The 25,795-nt window shown below is 48.2% G+C and overlaps 2 protein-coding genes across 2 annotated transcripts in view; one reads left to right on the forward strand and one right to left on the reverse strand.

Moving 5' to 3' along the window:
* The window catches only part of COL4A1 (collagen type IV alpha 1 chain), a 470,976-nt gene extending 466,904 nt beyond the window's left edge, over positions 1 to 4,072 (reverse strand). The window contains exon 1 of the mRNA XM_069636741.1: positions 3,867 to 4,072. Coding sequence (XP_069492842.1) covers positions 3,867 to 3,941 — 75 coding nt within the window. The 5' untranslated portion in view covers positions 3,942 to 4,072. The remainder of the gene's footprint in view (positions 1 to 3,866) is intronic.
* A 148-nt stretch (positions 4,073 to 4,220) lies between these two features.
* Positions 4,221 to 25,795, forward strand: part of COL4A2 (collagen type IV alpha 2 chain) — a 730,687-nt gene continuing 709,112 nt past the window's right edge. Inside the window, exons 1-3 of the mRNA XM_069636740.1 lie at positions 4,221 to 4,356; positions 6,911 to 7,054; positions 13,503 to 13,554. Of these exons, the coding sequence (XP_069492841.1) occupies positions 6,975 to 7,054; positions 13,503 to 13,554 (132 nt within the window). The 5' untranslated portion in view covers positions 4,221 to 4,356; positions 6,911 to 6,974. The remainder of the gene's footprint in view (positions 4,357 to 6,910; positions 7,055 to 13,502; positions 13,555 to 25,795) is intronic.

Consider the following 25,795-nt stretch of genomic DNA (forward strand, 5'->3'; position numbering starts at 1 on the left):
CAGCTTTGCTCATTCTTATCCTGTCACTCATCGCTGCCGCCTTTACGCCTGCCAGGCTAGGCCTTGTTTGCCATGGGAGTTTGTTGGATCCTCTCCTGGACGCCGCCAAAGTTAAGGCTAAATGCCTTGACCTTCTCGAACCGTTGTGGAGAGGGTTTCGTGTGGGGTTTCCGTCCATGAAGTACCTGAAACTGAGGCGTGAGCCTGTGGGCCGTGACAGGCTCACCACTGCTTGCTTGCATTCTACCCCGTGCCACTGGCCCTGTGGTGGCACAGCTTAAGAATCCTTTTGTACCTTGATCTACGTTACCCCGCTTAGACAAATCCACCTCTTTCGTTATTTGCACGGATGCTACCGGTGTAATACCACAGGCGCACAATCATATTTGATGCACTGGTGGTAAGGGACCCACACTAGGAACCTGGTCACATGTGCATGGGGAGGGGCTACAAACATATTCCATCACTTGCTTTGGCACGTTTAGTAATTCATTTAGATCACACAAAAAAATGTGCCCACTGCCAGCGCAACCGTTTTTGTGTCAGTTGCTTCATGCGCCTTGGAGGTGGCCTTTATGATTTTGTCCAGAAGAGTGGGGACAAGGTGCCGTTGGTAGAGGGGATGGAGGCACTATCCGAGCTCTTATGGTTCCCATTTGCATACGTGAGAAAGCCATTCAGACCGTTTTTTCTTGGAATTCTGGGATTTGTAGTCCTAAATGTAACATTGAAAGCACAGAACTACAAATCCCGAAATTCCAAGAATAAACGGGGCGGAAAGACTTTCCCGTGCATGCAACTGGGAAAAGTGGGAGCGCTGCACTATATGGGTGACCCCGGAGATTGAGGGTGGCAGTTGGGTTATTCATTGCTCACGCACTGGCGCCTTGGCACAAAGCCAGTGCCGGCGAGGACACAAAATGACAGTGCAACAGGCTTAAGAGCTGCTTATGTCACTGTGCGCCCAGCGCAAGTGTCCTTCTACTCATAGAATGCACGCCCACAAGTGACTGGGAGCCAGGAGGATAGCCAAGGGGCATCGGGTTACCTTGGAAACAAGACAATGCAGAGCAGCAGAGGTTTGAATCCTGCTCCTACGCTTATGCAAAAGTTGCATAATCCAGCAAGGTGCTATACACAGTGCTTCAGTTCTCTCCAAGTGTGGGCACCAGATACCCCAACTGGCAGCCAATGGGCCGGCTCTTGCCAGATCCGAGATCCGGCACCAGATGTGGAACCGTATCTCGGGATCCGGCCAGCCTCAGCGCCATATAGCCCATCACAAAATAAAGGGCTTTTGAAAAAAAAAAATTGTAAAAATAATCAAAGCGCTTTCCACGCTACGGTAGAGCGTGGGAGCGGAGCCGCACACAGCACATTGGGCGAGCGCTCTTCTGGCTCGGCCCCCCCACCTATGTCACAGGTAACACGAGCCCAGGCAGACCCTCAGCGAACCTGGGGGCTCGCCTCTCTGACCTAATCTTCTCCGCGCGAGGGCACTGTGCACAGAGCAGATTACATCAATGAGGCGAGCACCCAGGTTCCCTGAGGGTCAAAGACCCTGTGACTGAGCAGAAAGCAGAATCCATTTGGAAAACGCAATGATCGCCGAGCCCCCAGCTCCGTGTGCTCGGCGATCGTTGCCTTTCCCAAATGAATTCTGGTATTTGTAGTTCAAGATGTCAAAATACATGTTGACACGGACGGTGCTGGCTTGAGAAGAATACAAACCACAGCAAGGTACGCTTACTTTGGTTTGTATACTTTTCAAGCAATTAAAGAAATTGCGCCATTTTTAACATTTCCTTTGATCAGAGTTAAACTGGCAGCTCCGCCCCTTCGGAACTCCACACCCCTCCTCCAAACTCCGCCCCCACACCGGCCCTTGTGGGATCCCCCTTCAATTGTTTTCCATTTCTGCCACTGCCAACTGGGGTAAGGGCAGTGGTGGAGCCAGAAAATGGCTTAGGCGGGTTTAAACCACCCACACTTCAAAATGTGATGGCAGCACTGTGCTGTGATGCTCGGCCGGAGGGCGGAGTCTTTACTCTTCAACTTTACACTTAACAGGTATGAGAGGCAGCAGCAAATGCCTTCACTGCCCATATCTGTCGCATCCCCTCCCCCTCCTCCCCAAGGCAAAGACTGTGCAGCAGTTTATTTACATTGTTAAAGCACAGCCCGGGGGCATCGAGGCGCTGTTATAGGAAGATGTCTCTCTTAATACCCAGAGGTTTCTAAGTATCTCTTTAGTTGGAGTGAAGGAGGCTCTAATGGGCCAAAGAAAGATGTGCTAGCTATTCAGCTTTCAGAAGGTGAAACAGCTCAGTGGGTTAATGCACCTACAGCAGCTGTATGTCGGCTCCTATGGATACAGGTTTCCTTTACTGTACCTGGCATGTAGTCCTCTCATATCACTCCGAGATGGGTCTCTGTGTGCATTTATTCTTATTTATTTATTTACATTTTAAAGCGCTCACACAGCCCGGGGGCATCGAGGCACTGTTACAGGAAGATGTCTCTCTTAATACCCAGAGGTTTCTAAGCACGGACCCGGGATCGAACCGGTGTTGCTTAGTGTTGTATTGTTTCCAAGGCGAGCAGGTTGCCGCTGAGCTATCCTCTCGGGATATCTCAACGGAACTTACCACAGTACTGGTGCCCACATGCCAAGACAGCCAGCTTTTAGCAATAGCCTCCGCAACCATTCTGAATCAGCCTGCCAGCAATGACTGCGGTCCATCTCGGACTCTCCCCCTCCCCCACCAGTCATTCCTTGCACAGGTGGGGGAGGGGGAGGCAGACTGCTGGCTCACCTGCACGCCATACCCTGGGCGCACCATGTATGTGTGTGTTTGGTGGAACACCTCCCTGCCCGCAGAGCAGGCCAGAGACGCTCCAGAAAAGGAGCTGCGCGCTGCCTGGCAGCGCTCTCAGGCGTCGCTGCCACAGGCAGGCAGCGTCTCGGCCACAGGCAGGCGGCGTCTCCGCCCGGGAGTCTCGGGGAGAGAGAAACGGCATTATCTGAGCGCTGAAGCAGGTGCGGCGTGATCAGGTTTTTATCTAGCGCTTCGTTTAAGATTCCGCCCCTACTGAGCTAAACGGAGGTATTCATTACCCAATGCAATAATACTCAATGCATCAGAAGGGCTGAGTCGGCCATGCGTGGACTCCAACTTTCAAAGTGCCAGTCCGCCGGCCTCGTATCACGAACTTACTTAATAGCCTGTTGAATTAGTGCCCCGGCCTTCTGCCCCTCGCCCCAAGATGTGCTGCAGTTGCCCGGAGTCCTCCCTGCAAGAATGGCCCTCCATTGGCAAGGAGGAAAGTGGGCGCTCCCCGGCCCGGTTTTCGGTCCTCCCACTAGCCTCGCAGGTGCCACTGAACGTGGCCTGAGGAAAAGGCAAACTGGCGCAGAAGTCGTGTTTTGCTCCTAAACGACGCGCGCAAACTGCGGGGCTTAAAAGCTGTCCGACTGATTCGGAGAACAGCAAAAGAGGGCGCCCCGGCAGCCCTCTGCGCTTCTTGAAACGTGCCGGGGGTCTCCTTAGCTCTGGAGGCAGACACACCCATCGGTCTCATGTTTAAACGTCATGCTCTAACATCATTTCAGACACACGAAGAACATATGCATCGCAGAATGTGTATAGTGTGCGAATGTGTGCTACGATGCTAGCAGTTTATGCATTAAATTGCGTGCATGTCGGGCGACTGTCCAGCAGTATCAGAGGGTGTGTGATATACTTCCTTCACCAGAGAAATGGCCCTCGCTTGCTGAAAGGGGAGAGTGCCTGCAACTGGCGCAAACATGCGCCACCGGATCCTTGCTGAATAGGGCGCGAATTGCGCCTAGAACTGGTACTCACCGCTGCTTCGGCGCTGTCCCGCAGCTGGACCAGGAGGAGCCCGAGCGGCAGCAGCAGAAGCCAGCCTCTGCCCATGGCGCTCAAGCGGACGGTGCCTCCAGTGGGATGGGGCTTGGACTGGAGTGGCGGGGGGTCTTCTCCAGTGCTGGGGGCTGCGCTGTCCTCACCCTCCTGAGCTCCGGTCGCGAGTGTAGAGAGTAAAAGAATCGAGCTTAAGTCTGAGCGCTTTGTTGGCGGCGCCCCAGCCTCGGCCCACCCCCGCCCACTTCCCTGGCGGGACACCACCCCGCCCCCCCACCCATGCCCTGCCTCCCGGATCCAGACTTTAAACTTTAGTCTCCTCTCTCTGTGCAGACTGAGCGTGGGGTCGCAGCGGCCGCAGAGTCCGGGCGCAGGAGAAGCGGTACATCCTCTGCAGCGGCTAGAGCCGGGGAGTAGCGCCTTGAAGGGTGGCGATGCGCCCTAGCCGGGACCAGCTCTGATCACACAGGTGAGTGTGGGTGCAAGGGCACGGAGAGACTCGGGGCGGGGTAGTCAGGGTACCCCTGGCCTGAATGACCAGGTAACAAGGACGCTCCTTCTTTCTTACACACATTTTCAACTTTGATGCACTTCTCCCCTAAAACACCCCCGTTTCCAGTACGAGGCAATCAACAGCACGCGCTCCTCTCTGCGCAGCAAAGACACCCCCACCCTCCGCGGCTCCTGGATATTCCTAGACGTTGGCAAGGGTGGCGGCCGCAACCCCCCCCCCCCACCACCTGTGCACAGAAGTACCTGCTGCTGCACCTACTGGCAGTGGCAGGGTGGGTCTCGCGAGTACCCCCCCCCCCAGTGAACAGGTGATGTTACCCCCACTACGCTTCCTCTTTAGCTAGCCGTGAGTGCGGCAGACCTCCCTCTGTGCACTAACCCTTCTGCACTAACGCGATCCCTCTGCGTGCATGCCCCCCCTCCGCCCCCCCACACACACACTGCCCTCAAAGTCATTCTTCAACAAAACGCGCGATGTCCAGAGTCATAGCATCTCCCTTTCAGCGAGGACAGTTACGCGCCCCGCTTCCGAGACCGGTCAGCTGTAGTAACTTTCTCCCACACTTTCCGGCGGGGTCTGGGCTACAGACCTCCACGAAAACTCGCATGTGTGTGCAGCCGCACGGCAGCACGCCGTGCCACCACACTGGAAGCCACTCGCCGCTAGTGAGGGGGCGGTGGTCCCCGGGAAGAGCGTGGCGTCATAGCACGCAGCACGCCCACCTCGGCCTCTGCACGCCACAGCAGCGCCCGAGCAGGTCGAGGGGGGCTGCCGGCTGGCATATGACGTCTCAAGGGAGCGATTACCTGCACGTGTGGGGAAGCTGAGGCACCACCCTGTACTGCCTTAGACGTGTTTGCGATGGCGTACAAAGCTAAAAAGAACAGAATAGGTTATAGTGGGTAGAGGGGGCTATAGAGCCCGGTCTCTTGATTCTAGGCCCGGATAGAAGCTCAGGGGCTACAACTAAAAGACTAGCTAGCACCGAGTCCTGACAGTCCCGACATTAGCGTACACTTACAGACGCCTCTCAGATACGCGCACTGGTCAGGTGGCATCCATCTTTAGTCAAAGCCACTTGGCTTGTAGTGGAATGTTTCTGCAACCCTTTTTTGAAGGTTTGCATTTGGAGTGCGTCTTTTTTGTTGTTGTTTTGTCTGTTTCGCCACCAACTGCCCCCTGTCGTCATGGACATTGTATAGGGCGGTGGAGGTTGACTGGACTTCGTCCTGCATATCAAACACTCCATGCTCTGGGTATCTTTCTGCGAGCAAAGTGCATGCTCTTTGATACACGGGGTGTCCCCTTAAATTATACAGGCTGGCTGTGTGGGGCAGGCGTAAAGGTATTTTGTTCACTGCCCAACCCTGGGGCACACTCCCTGGCCAATGATGGGTGCCAGTGCAGTTGATGGCAGTGAGTACCTGGTAACGCACGGCAATGCTTTGAGTACCTCGGATGTTGATGGTAACAGCTTGGACATTCCATGAAACCTGTCACGTGATGAGCGCCCCAGAGCCAGTGATGTTAGGACTAGGTGTGTCACGTGATGCGCGCCCCAGAGCCAGTGATGTTAGGACTAGGTGTGTCACGTGATGCGCGCCCCAGAGCCAGTGATGTTAGGACTAGGTGTGAGTGAAACGGCGGGTATTCTCTCCACAGAGAAATTGAGGAAATTAGGCCAGAAATTGCACGATTCGCCAATTTCAGAGTGAAATTGGCAACTTCATGGATTTTTCCACTCAACATTTGTGTTTGTCCAAACTTTCAGAATGTTGCCTTAAATTTCGGCTACTTAGGGGGCTGCGAAATGTTTCAGCCCCCTTGATTGGCTGACATTTTGGGTAAAAAATAAAAGAACTCAAAAAAGCAGTAAACTGTGCTTAAAAAATGTATTTGATTATCAAAACAGTGCACAGAATCTTGACCACCACTGTAACAGTCACCTACCTGGCAAGACCAGCAGATAAGTTAACAAAAACTGCCCTCGCCAAAGAGTACATTTACCGCAAGAACCGTCTGATATGGCATCTTTGGATGAGGGGGAGAAAACCATGTCGAGCTGAGTGCTCTATAAATTCTCGAGAAAGCAACTAGCGGGAGCAAGGAAGGGAGACATACCTTGATTACGTACCATAAAAGCTGCTTATAGAGGCTGGGCGTGTCTTAGCTGTGTCGATGTAGTGAGCGATCAATTGCAAAAAATGAAAAAAATCCAGTTCGCCAGGGGAAGCGAAATTGGGGGTGAATTTTGCCAATTTCGCTTTGCTGGTGGTCATTTCACCCACTCCTTGTTAGGACCTGGGCATATGACGGCAGTAGGCCGCCAGCGGTGACTGCCGGACCAGCGCCCATGAAATGTCTGAAGCCAAACCTCTCGGTATTGGTATGGTATGGTATTGTTTATTTATATAGCGCCTATACACAAGCAAGTGTTTCTAAGCGCTCAATGGCAATGCTTGTTAACCTGTGTCTGTATGCTGTGCCTGAGCAGTGTTTTTCTCCCCAGGTTGGTGCAGCAGGCTTAAAGCCTCCCATTCACGACGCCAACAGGTCAGAAGACACTGCCCAGCATGGGCGGCGCCTGGAGGTCCACACTACCCTCCGCACGCAGGAGGTTACCTTCATTCAGCAAACACAGCACTCTTTTACAGTAAGTGTGGCCTTTCTTTTAACTCCTTTCCTGCTCCACGGTTAATAATAACGTATTTCTCAAATAGCACTGCGATTGGTTAGCATAACTGTTACTCAGCTCAGTGGTACTCATTTCATCAACTTCAGAAGTGTGTGTGTGTGTGTGTGTGTGTGTGAGTGTGTGTGTGTGTGTGTGTGAGAGAGAGAGAGAGAGAGAGAGAGAGAGAGAGAGAGAGTAAAAAGTATACCAATTCGGAGTTCAGTGCTTCTTTCTATCTTTTCTCCCAGTTCTCCAGGCGCGGACTGGGCTTTAGGCTAATAGGGCAAAGCAGAACCAAAAACACAAAATGCTAGTGTGGGCCAGTTTTTGGGGTCCAAGTTGGCTAGTAGTTTTGAGTAGTGTTACTGAATAAATATTCTGTAAAATGGAGTTTGCATCACATTTGATCAAAGACCTCCCCCTTAGGTACTATTCAAACACGCTGTCACAAAAGGAACAAATTGCCATCTGCAAATGTGGGCCACTTCTCATTGGCGCCGAGACAATTTTATTCCCCAGTCCGACACTGCCACTTTTGTGCTTCAGGCCATGGTGTATTTCTCCAGCCCTAAACACGTAATTCTTGTACCTATAAGAAAAGAATTGACACCACAACTGACATGAAGGGGTGCTTGCTCAAAATGCCTCGCACCATGAGCTCCCCAATCCAGTGTCTCATTGAGTGATGCTGTCACCCACCTAGTCTTCTGAAAGCAGTCTGCTCAGAAGCACAAGTTGCTCCCACAGCACAGCCAATTTCTTCAAACAAGTGTGCAAATTATTATTTCTTTCGAGGTTTTTTCGAGGTCATGCTGCGAATGGAAAAGGGTCACATTAAGTTAGATGTACATCAGGAGGCTGTGACAAACCATACATCACTGAGTCGGCTGTGATGTTCAAACAAGTGGGCAGATACTGCATACAGACACAGCCGAAAGCTCACATCCTGTTTAGTGCTGTCCTTCTTCTTCTTCTTAATTACTGAATGCGTGGGCGGACCCACGCAGGCGCTTCCCCATCCAATAGGATGATGTGCACCAACCCACCAATCAACACATAGCCCACATAAACTCACAACTCCTCCCACCGCCCCGTCTGTCTCACAAAATCCAACAACACACTGCTCCTCCTCCTGCCTCTCACCCCGTCACCTCCCAGCAAAGCCTTCCCACTCATCTCAGCCACACCCAGCGCAGACAACCGAACCCTCATCAATTCTCTCTCCACAACATGTCTCTCACACCTAAGCAAAAAATGTCCCACAGTCTCAGGCACCCCACACACTGCACAGTCCCTCGACTCACGCTTCCCCACTCGATGCAGACAGTCATTCAGCCCCACATGCCCTATTCTCAACTTATTCAACATCATCTCCTCCATTCCAGACTTCCCGTGTCCACCTTCACCGACACTTTCCCACAGACACCAAACATCCACCTGCCCTTCACCCCACTCACCCACCTCTCCTGCTACTCATCCATGACCCGTCTCACCACCACAGCCTTCACCTCATCCACACTCAAAGGCAACCTCACATCAACCGCTCCCCTCCTCATACCTTCACCCACGCCAGATCCACCATCTCATTACCCAAAATGCCACTGTGACTGGGGACCCACACCAACTCCAAATCCATTCCCCCACGCACACACCGATCAATCTTCCTCCTGATGTCCAAAATCACATCCTTCCTATCACCATCCCCTGCCCCAATTGCAATCCACTTAATGAATCCAAGAACACCACCACCTTCTCATACCCCAACTTGCACACCCTGCAACCTGGTATATATGTCCTGCAATTTACAGACATCTCTTTATTAGGGTGAATATTGTGGCCAGTCAAAACAGAAAAATCGATTATGCACTTTAATGGTTTTCATACTGAATCGCTATAAGACATGTTTAACATTTAACATAGTGGACATTATGATGTTCCCATAATGCTCTTTGCTTTTTGCAAATCGCCAGGATTGGGTCCTATATAGAAATACTGTGTTGCAGCCCCTTGGCCCCGCCCCCTCCTTCCCAAAGCCCCACCCCTCCTAAGAAGTGACCTCCCCTCAATAAATGTTTTCCATTTCCATCACTGTATGCAGACTTCGCGGTAACGGCTGGACTGACTGCGCTAGTGCGAAAACTCTTTGGGTCCCGAGCGATGTGGTCCATTTACATTTTCCCGCTTTGCTGTAGAAATGTATTTGTTGTTTGGCTAAGGGTCATCTCGTCCTCAAAGCCAAATGGACACAAGTGAGTGCAATAGCTGTGGAACCAGTGGCGTCTCCAGGAATCACATTTAGGAGGGGCACAGTGCTCCAGAACAGGCCGATAAGTGTGCTGGAATGTGGGAGTCACAACTCAAACTCTGGTCACCTTAGAACACACATCCAATGTAGGGCCCAATTCACAGAGCGTTTTCCAATGGGCGCAAGTCAGCTGTCAGGAAGACGAGCAAAGGCTACAAGGAGCAGGTATGGAAGATGGCCATTTCACTTCAGAAACCTCCATGCCTCGGAACACCACAATAAGTCTATGAGATATCATGATCTGTCCCTATATACTGAGTGTAGACACTCGGGGACTATATTAAACGGCGCTCATCTATCATACAGCGGAATCTCATTATATTAATTGTAACTTCATTTAAAATTTATTTATTTACCAGCTTCTCTTATTGCACGTGTACCAATCCACAAAAAAGACACTTTTAGTTTGTTCAAGATGCGGCTGCTGGTGTAGGTCCCATATCTAAGCAGTCCAGACGTTCTGGCCGGTACTGAGGGAACTGGGGTACAAGGGGTTAAAATGATTTGCACAGGATCACAGTCACACATTGCGGGAAAGTGGGGAAGTGTAAGGTCAAATCGAGTCACATAGTGCTACACAATGCAAGAATTCTGAACCCTGGCTTTGCAGCATTGGAAATTGCACCTGAGGAACATGGGCTATAATCAAATGACAAGTTCACACCACGCTGGCACGTGCGCAACAGCTCCGCTTCAAGCACGAAGCTGCTATGGTTTCATAAAGGCAAGTGCTCCAAATCATGCAGATAGGTGTGCTTGAATGTGGGAGTCACAACTCAAACTCTGGTCACCTTAGACCGCACATCCGTTTTCCAATTGGGTTTTTCCATTATAAAACGCATCTGGGAATTAGGCCACTAGACCACAGCTAATGCTAATATGCAGAGGTTTGCTGGCTTCCAGAGAGACCACTTCATTGTCCGACCCGCCATATCGCTGAAAGGCCAGTAGTGGTGGGACAGAGCCAGTCAAACATGGTTGACCGACCAGAGCCTGGTCGAGCACCAGCCCCGTTGATTTTTCACCAGTCAGCCACTCCGAGACAGTTCCTTATCTCGGGAGGATAGCTCAGGGGCAACGTGCTCGATTTGGAAGCAACACGACGTGGGGCAACGCAGGTTCTATCCCCGGGTCCGCGGTTTCTATTATAAAGGCATTTGGTAACAGCCAGTGGAACGTTTTTACACTGTGAAGTTACTTGGGTTTGAGCTGTGGCACAAAGCTGTTTCCCATGAACATACTATGCAGTACACATGCGATTTCCATATATTGTATTTCTCGATGAAGTACAGGAAACAGTCCTGCTTCTAAAGTGCTCCATCTATGTTTATATTAATTGGCTTTTATTTATTTTTACCTGGTATGTATTAGGATCTGTGTGATTACTGTGACCAAAAAATTGCAACTGCAAAAATGCATATTTCTCCCCCTGATTTTATTAGTTATATGCGGGGCACACCTCAACCCTCTCCCCCGCCCCCAGCAGCCACCTCCCAGCATACCGCCTCACTTCATTAATTACCCGTACCCACCCCCCACGTATAATTGCTGCAAGAAGAAAAAAAATAGAGGCATTTTTGCATTCAGTATTTTGGTCAAGGCAGTAAAGCACTGATACCGTATTGACGTTGACCTAATGTCTAAGTGTTCTAATTTTGGCACGTATTTAAACTCTGTTGCGAGAGGGTAGAGAGATATGTCCGGAGTCACAATATGCGTCAAGCGTAGAGCTAGGGTTAGAACCAAGGTCATTTGAGCGCCACAGTTTCCAGCTCCGTGATTAGAACGCATCCCACTTTGAGGAGTTTGAGGACAGAAGGCCGCACTCGACCGCGATGCTCAGCCCGGGGCTCTCATGGGAAAGGGGGGCTGCTGCAAGAGGCGGTCAAATGTATCACCTGGGAGAACCGAGTATTTACTTTGAAACAATCATGAATGTAGCAGCAGATGCAAGTGTGCAGAGACCAAGAACAAATGCCTGCCCTGGTGATATCGGTACAGCCCCTTTGATGTCGGCGCCCACGTACTGACACAGGGCTCACACCTGTGCTCTTCGAATGCACAGATGACAGTGGGACTGATTCACAACAGAACCGCGGCGCAGAATGCAAGGGGATCTTTGCCCCTCGCATCAATGTGCCCACAGTTCCCGCCCCACAAGTTCCCGATTCCCAACAGGGATTGCGGGGTGCAAGAGGGTACTTTCTGCGGGTGCAAAGAACAGGCAGCTTAGATGCTCTGGGCCTGATTCAGGGAATTTTTTGCACGGTTCAAAGTGACTCTGCACTGCTGAAAAGTGACTCTGCACTGCTGAAAAGTGACTTTGCACTGCCCACACACACTCTTATTCATGGAACTCTGCAAAGTGTTTTTTTTGCTGTTCAAAGTCTGCGCAAAGTCATTTTGTACTGCAAAAAGGACTATGCACTGACTTGCACTGCAAAAATACACAGTTACATGAATCAGGGTGTGTGTCGGCAGTGCAAAGTCACTTTAAACCATGCAAAAATTCCATAAATCGGGCCCTCTGTGTATTCCCAGGTCCATTCTCAACCCTTAGGTACACTAGTCATCAATGGCTCCATGTTGGCTGCGTCTGGATACGCCCAGTTCCCAGATAGTGAGTGGATTTGCAGTGAAGGATTTTAAAAAGGGCCAATCAACATAAATCACGCTTTTAATTGGCCAACTCTTTTTGGAAGTTGGCAATGGAAGAGTGTGTAGAAACACGCATTCTCTGGGCAGTCGCGGGAGGATTGCTCAGGGGCAATGTGCTTGCTTTGGAAACAAGACGACACGGATGTTCGATCCCCGGGTCTACGCTTAGAAACCTCTGGGTATTAATTGTGTTATAAATATCATATCATGAGCATTTCGACGTGGGAGAGGAGCATGTCATCTGACACGCCCCCTACCCGCATTCTGCCCCGCCCCCATACCTGATTCAAAGCAGGGAATCTTCATGCAGAGAGCAAACTGCATCGACCAGTTTACTCCTGTAGATCAGTGCAACGGCAAAACATCAGAGCTTTCTCTGCGTGTAGCTTCTCTACGCATACACAAGGGCTGCAAACATTGTTGTGAATTGCCACCTTTGCGTGCCAGTGCTCTGCTTCTGGAACCTTCTGAATTCAATTGACTCTTAAGATAACCAGAATGGTTGATGCCCAAGCTGCAGAATTCTGCGAGTAGCCTGAAACCCATTTGCCCCGGCCCCTCGCCTCCCTCGAGTAATTCATTGACTGAGCTTGGAGGCTGAACCTGGTAATAATTGCCGTTGTTCGCATGAAAATTGAAGACAGTGGCAGCAAATGCTACATGCCATCTGGTTATTCACGTAGGCAATATGGCTGTTCTCTTTTCGCTTGTGCTATGGGCTGGGAGGATAGCTCAGGGGCAATGTGTTTTTCTTGGAAGCAAGACAATGCAGAGGAACACAGGTTCCAATACTGACCCCCACCAGTATTAAGCACCTTAAAAAAGACTAATTCATTTATGCAGATGTAATTGAACTGGTTTTGTGAATGATGGGGAAGGAAACAAACACAAGACTTTTACCATTAGTGCCACTGTTTTTACCATTAGAGATATTCATTTTTATTGGTTATTTATAACCTGCTTAATAAGCACGGACCTGGGGCCCGAACCTGTGTTGCTCCGCATTGTCTTGCTTCCAAGTCAAGCGCGTTGCCCCTGGGCTATCCTCCCAAAACCATTACGAGGCGCAATGCCTTGATGTCAGTAAGACACAGTGGGCATGGAGCGGTTTCCTGTCTGCATTTTAAAAAGGAAGCAAGCAGGCGGCACCCATGGAGAATACTGCTAATGGCAGCCGCGGAAAAAGGTGCAGGATCCCAGATACTTTGAACATACCTATCCCTTTTTACTCCTAAACCAGTAAACCCTCAAAATCATGAACCTCAAAAACACAAAATCCCCCTGATGTGGAAGCAGTTGCGTCCCTCCCTGGGGATTTACCATCCCATTGAAAATGGGCCTCCGATTGTTTACCCTGGTGTGTGTGTTCCTAAAAGCCCAACTTGCTTGTTTCGTTATGGGCCCGCATGATACCTCCCACACTGTGGTGTTTGCGCTGCTTCACCTGTGTCATTCTTTTTCCAGGTGTGCGGTGCTTGTGATGCTGATTGCGCTGGTGGCGGAGAATGTGCAAGCGGTAAGTCAATTTCCATTTCATCATATATACAAAAAACGATTTACATTATCCTTTAATTCTTTAGAAATCTGATATGTTTCCTCCCAAGCGGCTCATCTGGTTATCCATCCCTCTCAACCTTTTGAGTCACCTGTGGGGGTAAAAACTGCTGATTTTCTTTCCAGCGGGTCAGAGCCCATTGAACTGTATGGACAGTTAAGGGATTTGTTGGGTGAGTTATGTGATTCCATGGCGGGTGACTCCCACCAAAAGAGTAGGAGTTGAGCGGTACAGATCATCACTCACTACTTATCCAAGGGCCATTTTGTTGGTCGCGATCGATGAGCAGCAAACTAGGTACCTAGGTTTCCAGACACGTGAGACGAACTTTCTCGGGACATATAATGGTCTTTGCTAATAAGATTGCAGACATCCGTTAGTCATTTCGGCGATAATCACAAGAGTTAATGATAATTGCCGTCGCTGTTTCACAACTCAAGTTGCCCAATATTCAAGAAATAATAAATGGAAAATGTGAGGGTCGATTGCTGCCCCAGGCAGTATATTTTGCAAATGTTCTCCTTATTTGTTGAAATAATAAGATCTGTGATACTTTGTATTGATTGATTGCTGTTTTTATTAAAGTCTTTTAATTCATAATATCTCATTAGTACCAATGCTGAGTATTTCTGGTTGAATAAATCATGATTTCCTCAACACGTGTCTCACCACATGATTGGAGTGGATCCTCAGGAGGTGGAACTAACATCATTTCTTATATAAAGACCTTGGCTCAGACTTTGTTCATTTTAACTTGAGATTCCAAAAACGGTTTCTAAGGTAGAATACGAATATCCTCTTTGCAGACATCGTTGCCAAACCGCACTCCCGTGTCTAACTTACAGAGCCTATGAGAACCGCTCTGACATGGGATTCTAGGTCACCCTGTAGAGAGATTTTATCATTCACCTTCCTTTCACTCCTTGTTTCTGGTTTCTTATTAGAAGTGCTGGAAACGGTAAACATTCCTTCATGGGGGGATGGCATCGGTCAGAGTGAAATGGGCGAGGATGAGGGACAGAGCTAAGAGTTGATTAATGTGGGCTGCCCTGACTGGCGGATGTCAGCTCCTTTGCATAAAATCAAAGTGCATTTAGGGAACCTGAGAACGAACAACGGTGTGACAGTTATGTCTGTGACAGTAATTCAAGCATGCAATCCTTCTGGGCGTGCAATCCTTCTGAGCATGCAATCCTTCTGGGCGTGCAATCCTTCTGGGCATGCAATCCATCTGAGCATGCAATCCTTCTGAGCATGCAATCCTTCTGGGCGTGCAATCCTTCTCGGCGTGCAATTCATCTGGGCATGCATTCCTTCTGAGCATGCAATCCTTCTGGGCATGCAGTCCTTCTGGGCATGCAGTCCTTCTGAGCATGCAATCCTTCTGTGCATACAATCCTTCTGGTTTTGCAATCGTTCTGAGCATGCAATCTTTCTGGGCATGCATTCCTTCTGAGCATGCAATTCTACTGGGCATGCAATCCATTTGAGCATGCAGTCCTTCTGGGTATACAATCCTTCTGGGCATGCAGTCCTTCTGAGCATGCAATCCTTCTGTGCATACAATCCTTCTGGTTTTGCAATCGTTCTGAGCATGCAATCTTTCTGGGCATGCATTCCTTCTGAGCATGCAATTCTACTGGGCATGCAATCCATTTGAGCATGCAGTCCTTCTGGGTATACAATCCTTCTGAGCATGGAATCCTTCTGAGCATTAAATCCTTCTGGGCTTGCAATCCTTCTGAGCATGCAATCCTTCTGAGCATGCAATCCTTCTGGGCGTGCAATCCTTCTGGGCGTGCATTCCTTCTGAGCATGCATTCCTTCTGGGCATGCAATCTTTCTGGGCATGCAGGCCTTCTGAGCATGCAGTCCTTCTGTGCATGCAATCCTTCTGGTTATGCAATCCTTCTGAGCATGCAATCCTTCTGGGCGTGCAATCCTTCTGGGCGTGCAATTCATCTGGGCATGCATTCCTTCTGAGCATGCAATCCTTCTGGGCATGCAGTCCTTCTGGGCATGCAGTTCTTCTGAGCATGCAATCCTTCTGTGCATACAATCCTTCTGGTTTTGCAATCGTTCCGAGCATGCAATCTTTCTGGGCATGCATTCCTTCTGATCATGCAATCCTTCTGGGCATGCAATCCATTTGAGCATGCAGTCCTTCTGGGTACACAATCCTTCTGAGCAATGAATCCTTTTGAGCATTAAATCCTTCTGGGCATGCAATCCTTCTGAGCATGCAATCCTTCTGGGCATGCAGTCCTTCTGAGCATGCAATCCTTCTGGGTGTGCAATCCTTCTGGGCATGCAATTCTTCTGGACATGCATTCCTTCTGAGCATGCAATCCTTCTGGGCATGCAGTCCTTCTGAGCATGCAATCCTTCTGTGCATACAATCCTTCTGGTTATGCAATGCTTCTGAGCATGCAATCCTTCTGAGCGTGAAATCCTTCTGGGCATGCCATCCTTCTGAGCATGCAATCCTTCTGAGTATGCAATCCTTCTGGGCATGCATTCCTTCTGAGCATGCAATCCTTCTGGGCATGCAATCCAGTTGAGCATGCAGTCCTTCTGGGTATACAATCCTTCTGAGCATGGAATCCTTCTGAGCATGAAATCCTTCTGGGCTTGCAATCCTACTGGGCATGCCATCCTTCTGAGCATGCAATCCTTCTGAGCATGCAATCCTTCTGGGCATGCAATCCTACTGGGCATGCAATCCTTCTGGGCATGCACTCCTTCTGGGTATGTAATCCTTCTGGGCATGCATTCATTCTGAGCATGCAATCCTTCTGAGCATGCAATCCTTCTGGGCATGCATGCCTTCTGAGCATGCAGTCCTTTTGGGCATGCAGTCCTTCTGAGCATGCAATCCTTCTGGGCATGCAATCCTTCTGAGCATGCAGTCCTTCTGAGGATGCAATCCTTCTGGGGATGCATTCCTTCTGAGCATGCAATCCTTCTGGGCATGCAGTCCTTCTGAGCATGCAATCCATCTGCTCATGCAATCCTTCTGGTTATACAATCCTTCTGAGCATGCAATCCTTCTGGTTATGCAATCCTTCTGAGCATGCAATCCTTCTAAGTGTGAAATCCTTCTAGGCATGCAATCCTTCTGAGCATGCAATCCTCTGAGCATGCAATCCTTCTGGGCATGCATTCCTTGTGAGCATGCAATCCTTCTCAGCATGCAATCCATCTGAGCATGCAATCCTCCTGGATATGCAATCCTTCTGAGCATACAATCCTTCTGAGCATGAAATCCTTCTGGGCATGCAATCCTTCCGAGCATGCACTCCTTCTGGGCATGCACTCCTTCTGGGCATGCACTCCTTCTGGGCATGCAATCCTACTGGGCATGCAATCCTTCTGAGCATGCAATCCTTCTGGGCATGCACTCCATCTGGGCATGCAATCATTCTGGCCTTGCAATAATTCTGGGCATCCATTCCTTCTGAGCATGCAATCCTTCTGGGCATGCAATCTTTCTGAGCATGCAACCCTTCTGAGCATGCAATCCTTCTGGGCATTCATGCCTTCTGAACATGCAGTCCTTTTGGGCATGCAGTCCTTCTGAGCATGCAATCCTTCTGGGCATGCAATCCTTCTGAGCATGCAGTCTGTTCTGAGCATGCAATCCTTCTGAGGATGCAATCCTTCTGGACATGCAATCCCTGTGATGATGCACTTCTTCTGAGCTTGCAATCCTTCTGGGCATGCAACTTTCTGGGAATGCAGTCCTTCTGAGCACGCACTCCTTCTGAGCACGCAATCCTTCTGAGGATGCAATTCTTCCGAGCATGCAATCCTTCTGGGCATGCAATCCTTCTGAGCATGCAATCTTTCTGGGCCTACAGTCCTTCTCAGTATGCAATCCTTCTGAGGATGCAATTTTTCTGAGCATGCAATCCTTCTGAGCATGCAATCCTTCTGGGCATGCAATCCTTCTGAGCATGCAATCCTTCTGGGCATGCAATCCTTCTGAGCATGCAATCTTTCTGGGCATGCAAGCCTTCTGAGCATGCAATCCTTCTGGGCATGCATTCCGTCTGAGCATGCAATCCTTCTGGGCATGCAATCCTTCTGAGCATGCAATCCTTATCTACATGCAATCCTTCTGAGCATGCAATCTTTCTGGGCCTACAGTCCTTCTCAGTATGCAATCCTTCTGAGGATGCAATTTTTCTGAGCATGCAATCCTTCTGAGCATGCAATCCTTCTGGGCATGCAATATTTCTGAGCATGCAATCTTTCTGGGCATGCAAGCCTTCTGAGCATGCAATCTTTCTGGGCATGCAAGCCTTCTGAGCATGCAAGCCTTCTGGGCATGCAGTCCGTCTGAGCATGCAATCCTTCTGGGCATGCAATCCTTCTGAGCATGCAATCCTTATCTACATGCAGTCCTCCTGAGCATACAATCCTTCTGAGGATACAGTTATTCTGAGCATGCAATCCTTCTGGGCATGCAATCTTTCTGAGCATGCAATCTTTCTGGGCATGCAATCCTTCTGGGCACGCAATCCTTCTGGGCATGCAATCCTTCTGAGCATGCAATCCTTCTCTACATGCAGTCCTTCTGAGCATGGAATCATTCTGAGGATGCAGTTCTTCTGAGCATGCAATCATTCTGGGCATACAATCTTTCTGAGCATGCAATAATTCTGGGCATACAATCTTTCTGGGCATGCAATCCTTCTGGGCATGCAATCCTTCTGGGCACACAATCCTTCTGGGCATGCAATCCTTCTGTGCATGCAGTCCTTCTAAGGATGCAATCATTTTGGGCATTCAATCCTTCTGAGCATGCATTCCTTCTCGGCATGCAATCCTTCTGGGCATGCAATCCTTCTGGGCATGCAATCCTTCTGGAATTGGTGCTTATTTAATCTGTTACAATACACACTATAACAGTAAAATATCTGCAGGTAACGAGCCATATATATACTCCCTTGGAACATTTGAGGCTTTCTTCCTGGACTTTCCTAACAAACAAAAGACAACTTTTCTTTGCAGCTTGTAACTCGGTTGTATATTGCCCCGTACCCACAATGCTCTTGGAGTATGCATTTAAACTTTACAATGGTGCAGAGGAGACATTGTGTCAAGGGCAGAGAGCTTCCTCAACATGGGGAGAAGGGGGGACCGCGGGTTTGGGCCTCTGGCCTCCATGGAAGGGCACTCCGCCAGGATGCATTTTGCGGGTGTGCAGCTCCCCCTTGTTCCTGCCCAATTACTACCCTGTTTAGCGATGGCCCAGCTGCCCAAATGAAGCTGGAGGTCAATAGTATGTGGCATAGAGATGTGGTGAACAGTACCCTAAAATAAGTCCCACGTTGGTAGCACCCAAGGTGTCAGGTGCCTGATATATATATATATATATATATATATATATATATATATATATATATATATATATATATATATATATATATATGAAGCACACCGTTGCCAGTTACATGATCCCCTGGTGCTGACCACCTTCTTATGCCATCGCTGAATTCCTGAACCATGCTGGAAAAGGATGCTGTATTTCTGAAGGCTAGGTGAAGGGCCGGTCCTAAGGGGTTTGAAAACCTAGCAGCGCATCTCCTTCGCCTTCCAGTAAGGGGGTGGTCCCGGCAGGGGATCAAAACCCTACAGGTGCTCCTGATCGAATTTGAAACGTGACCATTAATCTGGGACAGGAAGTGAGAAGATTTAGCAGCTGCCCAAGACATGTACAACTAATTCAGTGCGTTTGCAAAAGGTGCAAAATTGATCTATTTTATACGCAATCATATTTGTGGCCACAAGTTAGGGCCCTTATTTTCGAAAAAGTATTATATGTGTTCAAAGTTTTTGGGGAAAATATATTGCACAGTAATACAATTACAAAAAAAGAAAGGTTATATTGTCACCCAACGGGTGAATTTTTACATTACACCCAAACCATTTATTTGTGTATCTTTAGAGAGCACAATATAAATTAATTATTTATATAGCCGGTCAGATAGCACAGTAAGTAGAGCGCTCGCTTTGACATCCGTGCAGAGCCTGCCGACGCAGGTGCGAATTGCGGCAGGGCCAAACTCAGCCTTTCATCCTTCCGAAGTCGATAAGCGAACACCACACACTGTGGGCAATAATGAGCAGCGCTCAGATGTCTGAGGGTTCGTAGCGCTATGTAAATAAAAACTATTATTATTATAGTTTATTTATACAGCCCTTATACACAGGTGAAGTGCATGGCAGCGCTTATGCACAGGTGAAGTACGTGGCAGCCTGGCATTCCCAAATAAAAGCCAGAAAAGATTGTTCTGATTATAGTCTGGTTGTGGCATCACTACTGACTTATGGTAACGCAGTGACACCACTGCTTCTCTGGAGTGAGTGGTTAAAATTGGACTAATGTGTGCTGCTCGAGGCGGCACATAGCACAAGTCCAGCTGCCACTGCAGCCTTTAACCAGAGCTTTGACCAGCTTTTCAGATGCTTTCTGTGACACTTTACAGCATTCAATGATATGGGTCTGTTTACGGTAGTGTTCATTGTGTGCGCCACTGGTGTTTAACACACGAGAGCAATCTATCTGAATGCTATTACTTATTTTAATTCAGAAAAAAACGTATTTAAGATCCATTTTATTACATTTCTTAAACTATTCCCCTGCAACACATTAAATAATGCATTTATTATTATTACTATTATTATTATTATTATTATTATTATTATTATTATTACTATTATTATTATTATTATTATTATTATTATTATTATTATTATTTAATCCAAACAGTTGTTACTTTGAATATTTGCATGAACAAGTACAGGATCTCTTGCTTTACATTAAGCATGAGGCCAGGTATTAAAGAGGATGACAATTTGCGGCTATGTATTATAAGGAATAAAATACTCCCAACCACAAATCAAAAGGATATGGCAAATCACCTCGGAGTTCCATGATCTTATAAATAACTCACTGCTATTTGGTCACGGAACACCTCGGCGACCTGTAATAGCCTTATCCTGTACAGTAGGGCGCCCCTTATCACATATATCCCGTACCAGAGGGCAATATAACCCCGCTTGTCGTCGATTCGATCTGGCGCTGCTTCGAGATAGCACATATTTGGTTGACTTGAGAACTGAGTCCCATCCTAGGATGTGTCTAGGGTTAAAAACAGATGATTTTCAGGTTCAGTTCTCCTGGTTCAGTCATATTACTAAACTCTAAGGTTTTAAATTCACGAAGAAGCCCACAATGAAAGCGCGGTGCAAGGGCCCACATGACGGAGGTGGCATCCTGGGCAAATTGTGTAAATGCCACGTGCCATGGCAGGCAGCACTATGGATACCTATGGAAGCTGGCTTCTACTTGCTGCTGTACAAAGCAGGCATATTCCATGGCAATCCAATACCTTTCAGGCAGCATAAAACTGCACACACCCTTATATGGCTGAGAGGAACAGGGGTAATGGAAGCAGCAGTTGTGTTTCATGATCCTTCCCCACCAAACAAATGAACGAAAATAAGGCGCAGTGTAAAAAGAGAGCCCTAACAAAAACCAAGACGAAGGGTCCCACCATTTTGGTTTCTGTTATGGCTCTCTTCCTTTTTTGTCCCCTACTTTTCCTGTGAGCAAGGTATTCTGGGTGTGATGTCATTAGGTGAAGTATTCTTGTTACAACCACCTAGATTGTATCCCTTACCGCAGGTTTCCTTTCCTTTGGACCAGTCCCCTGTGACATGTTGCCTTTAAAAGGTAAGGGGCATCAACTCATTATTTGGCTCACCCTGCCCTCTCTGGCTACCCTAACCCTGCCCCTTCCCCTGCTTGCTAACTTTTAATGGACTCCAGTGATAAGCACCCTGGTGTGAGGGTGACTTTGTTATATAAATGCTGCCTCTGAAGCACCGGTCCCCAAGAAACGTCATGGGGAAGTTCCTGTGCTCTGGGGTAAGGTGTACCTTTCCTGAATGTGGATCAAAGAAACAGCATCCTGCAATTGTCTCACACAGCAGTTGTGGAGCCACTTGGGCTTGGTCTGTTCATAGCTGTGCTCTCCTCATAGAGCTGACGCTAGTGGGATATTAAATTGCTGTGGATGTATAATTTTGGGCTCGAAGCAGTCACAATGCCACAACAAGACATGACTTATAGTTAACGATTTACATGCCACCAGACTGACTAAGACATACAATTATTATAATTTACAGGAGGGGTGCTTGAGTTTTAAAAGCCACCTCCTCCTTCAGGGACTTTATGTTCCAGCAGTTGTCAGGGATGCTCAGGTGACCTTCGAATCTGCTCTGTGCCACTGCATAGCTGGAATTGTAGATATCAGGAGACGGGTTAAAGCAGATGCACATGTGTTCACTATAATTTTGGTATGGAACATTTATGAAAGGGGCCTCTTATTAGCAGACCTCCCTTTCAGAAACAGAATTACACTCATCATTTTATTTTAATAAAAATCAAAAAAAATCCGGATATTTTACACTCACCAGATGAAATTCTGTCACAGTCAATACTTCTGCTCACCCTGACAGTAAAAATGCATTGCACAATGCTTCCAATGTCAGTGATATTGCAGCTTTCAGTTTTATACCTTGTGTAAAACACTGATGTCAATTTGCTTAAGCACCTGCTTTGCTTTTGTTTCATTGTGAAAGTCACTGTGTTTCAGAACACATAATGCATTGAGAGGGGTACAAAATCGTGACCATTCAGGTCAGACTTTTGAAACAATCTGTGGACCACCTAAACAAGAGACCTAACTACAAGTATCAGATAATATGTGTAAGAAAAACACGAAATGAATAATGAAATAACATTTCTCTGTCATAAGTGAGGGCCAGTCCTCACTTCATCGGCATCTGGGTTGCCACCTGCTGCCTGTATATTTGAACCAGCTACCAATTCGGGGCGCCTGCCCACCGCATACTGACTCTGCCCCACTGGCTAACCATCAAGCCCAGACTTCCATATACTTGTACTTAATCTAGTCCACCGCTTCCAGTCTCTGGCCTATTTTACCAATTCCGGACTCTAGGCACCCGCTTACCGGCACACCACACTCATCACCACTGTTATCAGCCCACTAACTATCCCTGTACACTCCGCGTCACCCCACCAGTGATTACAGGTACTGTCATATTCTTCTATAAGACCATGGCATGCTTCCACAGAGCCACACGAGCTCTAGCCTCCATCCTTCCACTAGTTCAACCAGTCTCCCCCCTCCTACCTCTACTTCCGACCACATTCACCTCCAACTCCAGAATGGATACACCGCTTCGCCTCTCGACCAACACCGCTCATCCCACTCTCTCTCCATACAAGGAACCAAAGATTAGGTACTCGCTTCCTTAGCCATAAAACCACCTTCAAACCCAAAAACTCCCCTTGCAACATTAGCTGTGCCGGAGTACGACCACCCCCCAATAAGATACCTAAAGACCCTATCTCCTTGCCACCAGACGCCAACATCAAAGGTGCCCTCACCAATGCATGCTCCCTTGTGGCCCACGCCTCTGAAATCTCTGACCTCATCTCCCTAAACAGCTTGGACTTCCTGGCCGTTACTGAAACCTGGCTTCACCAGGCTGCAGGTCCTGCTCTCTCCCTAGCCCTACCAGAAGGGTATTCCATCCTCAGAGCTGATAGATCTGTAGGCAAAGGTGGAGTGACCTTAATTGCCAAATCCCACCTATCCCTAAGAGCCATGCCCCATACAAGCTTCCCATCTGTGGAGCTTTTATCGGTAAAACTAACTTTGTCACATTCACACACAATATTCACGCACCTCATCAACTGACCCCCTGGCCCATTGCTCACCTTTGAGGATGACATCATGGACCTACTTGCCACTCATACCAAAATAGGATCCAAGACAATCCTCCTACGAGACCTTAACCTGGGACTCCATGACCCTAAAGACACCGCTGCGTTAGCTGTGGACAACACCATCTTCAACCTAGGCTTCGCTCATAGAATTACCTCACCCACCCATTCCAAAGGAAGAACTCTGGACTGGGTCTCTGACCTCAACTGCTCCATCGCCATCACCCAAAACAAACCCGTTGCTTGGTTCAACCATCACCTATTTCTATTCTCCATCCTTGGACCCGCCCTCCTCCAAAACCACATCAGAACCACCCACGCTATCCAGGAATTGCCGGGACATTACCTTAGACAGCCTCCAACCCCTCATTAGTGACCTCCTCAACGAGACTGCCTTCCTCAATCTCGACCCCACCAATTTGGTAGACCTCTACAACAGCACACTTAAAACTGCTCTAGATACGGTAGCGCCCCTTAAACTCAGGAAAGCCAAACCCTTGTTCCACCTCAACAAGTGGTTCACCCCCAAATTAAAAAATCTCAGAAACATAAAAAGATTAGCCGAAGCCACCTGGCGCAAAACTCCATGAATATCTAACAAAGCTGCCTTCACATTAGCATCCACAACCTACAAAAAAGCCATCCTCTCGACCAAAAAAGACACCTACAACTCCAGAATCCAAAAGGCCAACTCTAGAAATAAGGAACTGTTTAGCATACTAAAGAACTCGAATCACCCTCTCCACCCTCACAAGACTGCATCAAAAACGCAGAATGGTGTACAAAAATCCAACAAGCCCTTGCAGACAAAATAACCCTACTCAAAAACAAAATCAAAGCTAAAAAGGCAAGTCTCTCCAATGACCCTCAGAGCCCTCATCTCACCCCAGACATTTCCTCCCACCCTTGCACCCCATTCTCATTCTCGCAATTAACCCCCAAGGAAGTTGAAGACATCATAAAAAACCTAAAACCATCCCACTGCCTAGGCGATGTATGTCCAGCTACCATCATCAAGGATGGGGCCAGAAAACAAGCCCCTTTCATCACCATACTGATTAACTCGTCATTCGCCTCCAACCAGGTACCTAACAACCTCAAGGAAGCATGGGTTATGCCACTACTAAAAAAAAAACAACCTGGACCCCAATGTCCACACCAACTACAGACCCATCACCACCGTCCCATTCCTTCTGAAAATTCTGGATCGGGTAGCTTACCTACAAATCCAGAAACACCTAGAGGAGAACAACCTCCTAGGACTCAGACAATCTGGGTTTAGACCCAGACATGGAACTGAGACAGCCCTTCTGGACCTTAAGATACAAATGGACAAGGCGAAGGAGAAAGGTAAATTAGCAATACTACTACTACTTGACTTATCTGCGACCTTCGACATTGTCGACCACCAAATACTAACTAAACATCTGACCACAGCAGCAGCCTTCTCAACGGATGCCTCTGACTGGATTGAATCATTCCTCTCAAACCGAACCACTAGAGTCTTCTCACCATTGGCCTCAGCTGACCCATCTCCCATACAGTGCGGTGTCCCACAGGGCTCCTGTGTGTCACCCACACTATACAATATCTTCACAAAGCTCCTATTCGACCGCTTGGACAAACTGGGTGTGGTCTGTACGAACTATGCCGAAGACACTCAAGTCCTTATCTCCCCCACCGGCTGTTACGATCATGACTCCATACTGCTTAACAACATCTACTCACAAATCCAAGCCTGGATGGCCACTAATGGTTTGTGTCGACAAAACAGAGTTAATGATTGTAGGTACTCACGCAAGCCTGAACAAACTCGACACCAGATATTCTTCCTTCATTATTGACAGCAACATAATCAAGGTATCCAAAGAGATAAAAACATTAGGGGTCTATCTCGTCTCAACCCTGTCTCTTAAAAAATGGTCAACATTGGGCCTCTTCCACAGCCTACACCAACAAACTAATCTACAGCTGTAAGTCCTTCCTATCACCAAGTAGCTGTCTAATACTGGCCAGAGCTCTGGCTCTCTCGAAAATTGACTACTGTAACACGCTCTTCCTTGGCTCTTCGGAACACAACCTTAACAAACTCCAGGTTTTACAGAATAATTCACTCAGAGCTGCTCTCAGTCTCCCTAAATCCTGCCGCATATCCACACATAGACAGAACGCCAAATGGCTTCTTATACGTACTCTGGCCATCACCCACAAATGTCTGTCCAACGCAGCCCCTAAATACCTGGCTGACAAAATCTGCCTGCAAGAGCCTGCATGCACCACCAGATCCTCTGCCTCACATAATTTAGTGATCCCGAGATACAATCTGAAAACAGCAGGAGGAGCCAGCTTTCCAGTTCAAGCTGCCAAGTGGTGGAA

This window comes from Ambystoma mexicanum, chromosome 7p (assembly GCF_040938575.1).
Source record: "Ambystoma mexicanum isolate Mex_15411 chromosome 7p, UKY_AmexF1_1, whole genome shotgun sequence".
Taxonomy (NCBI): Eukaryota; Metazoa; Chordata; class Amphibia; order Caudata; family Ambystomatidae; genus Ambystoma; species Ambystoma mexicanum.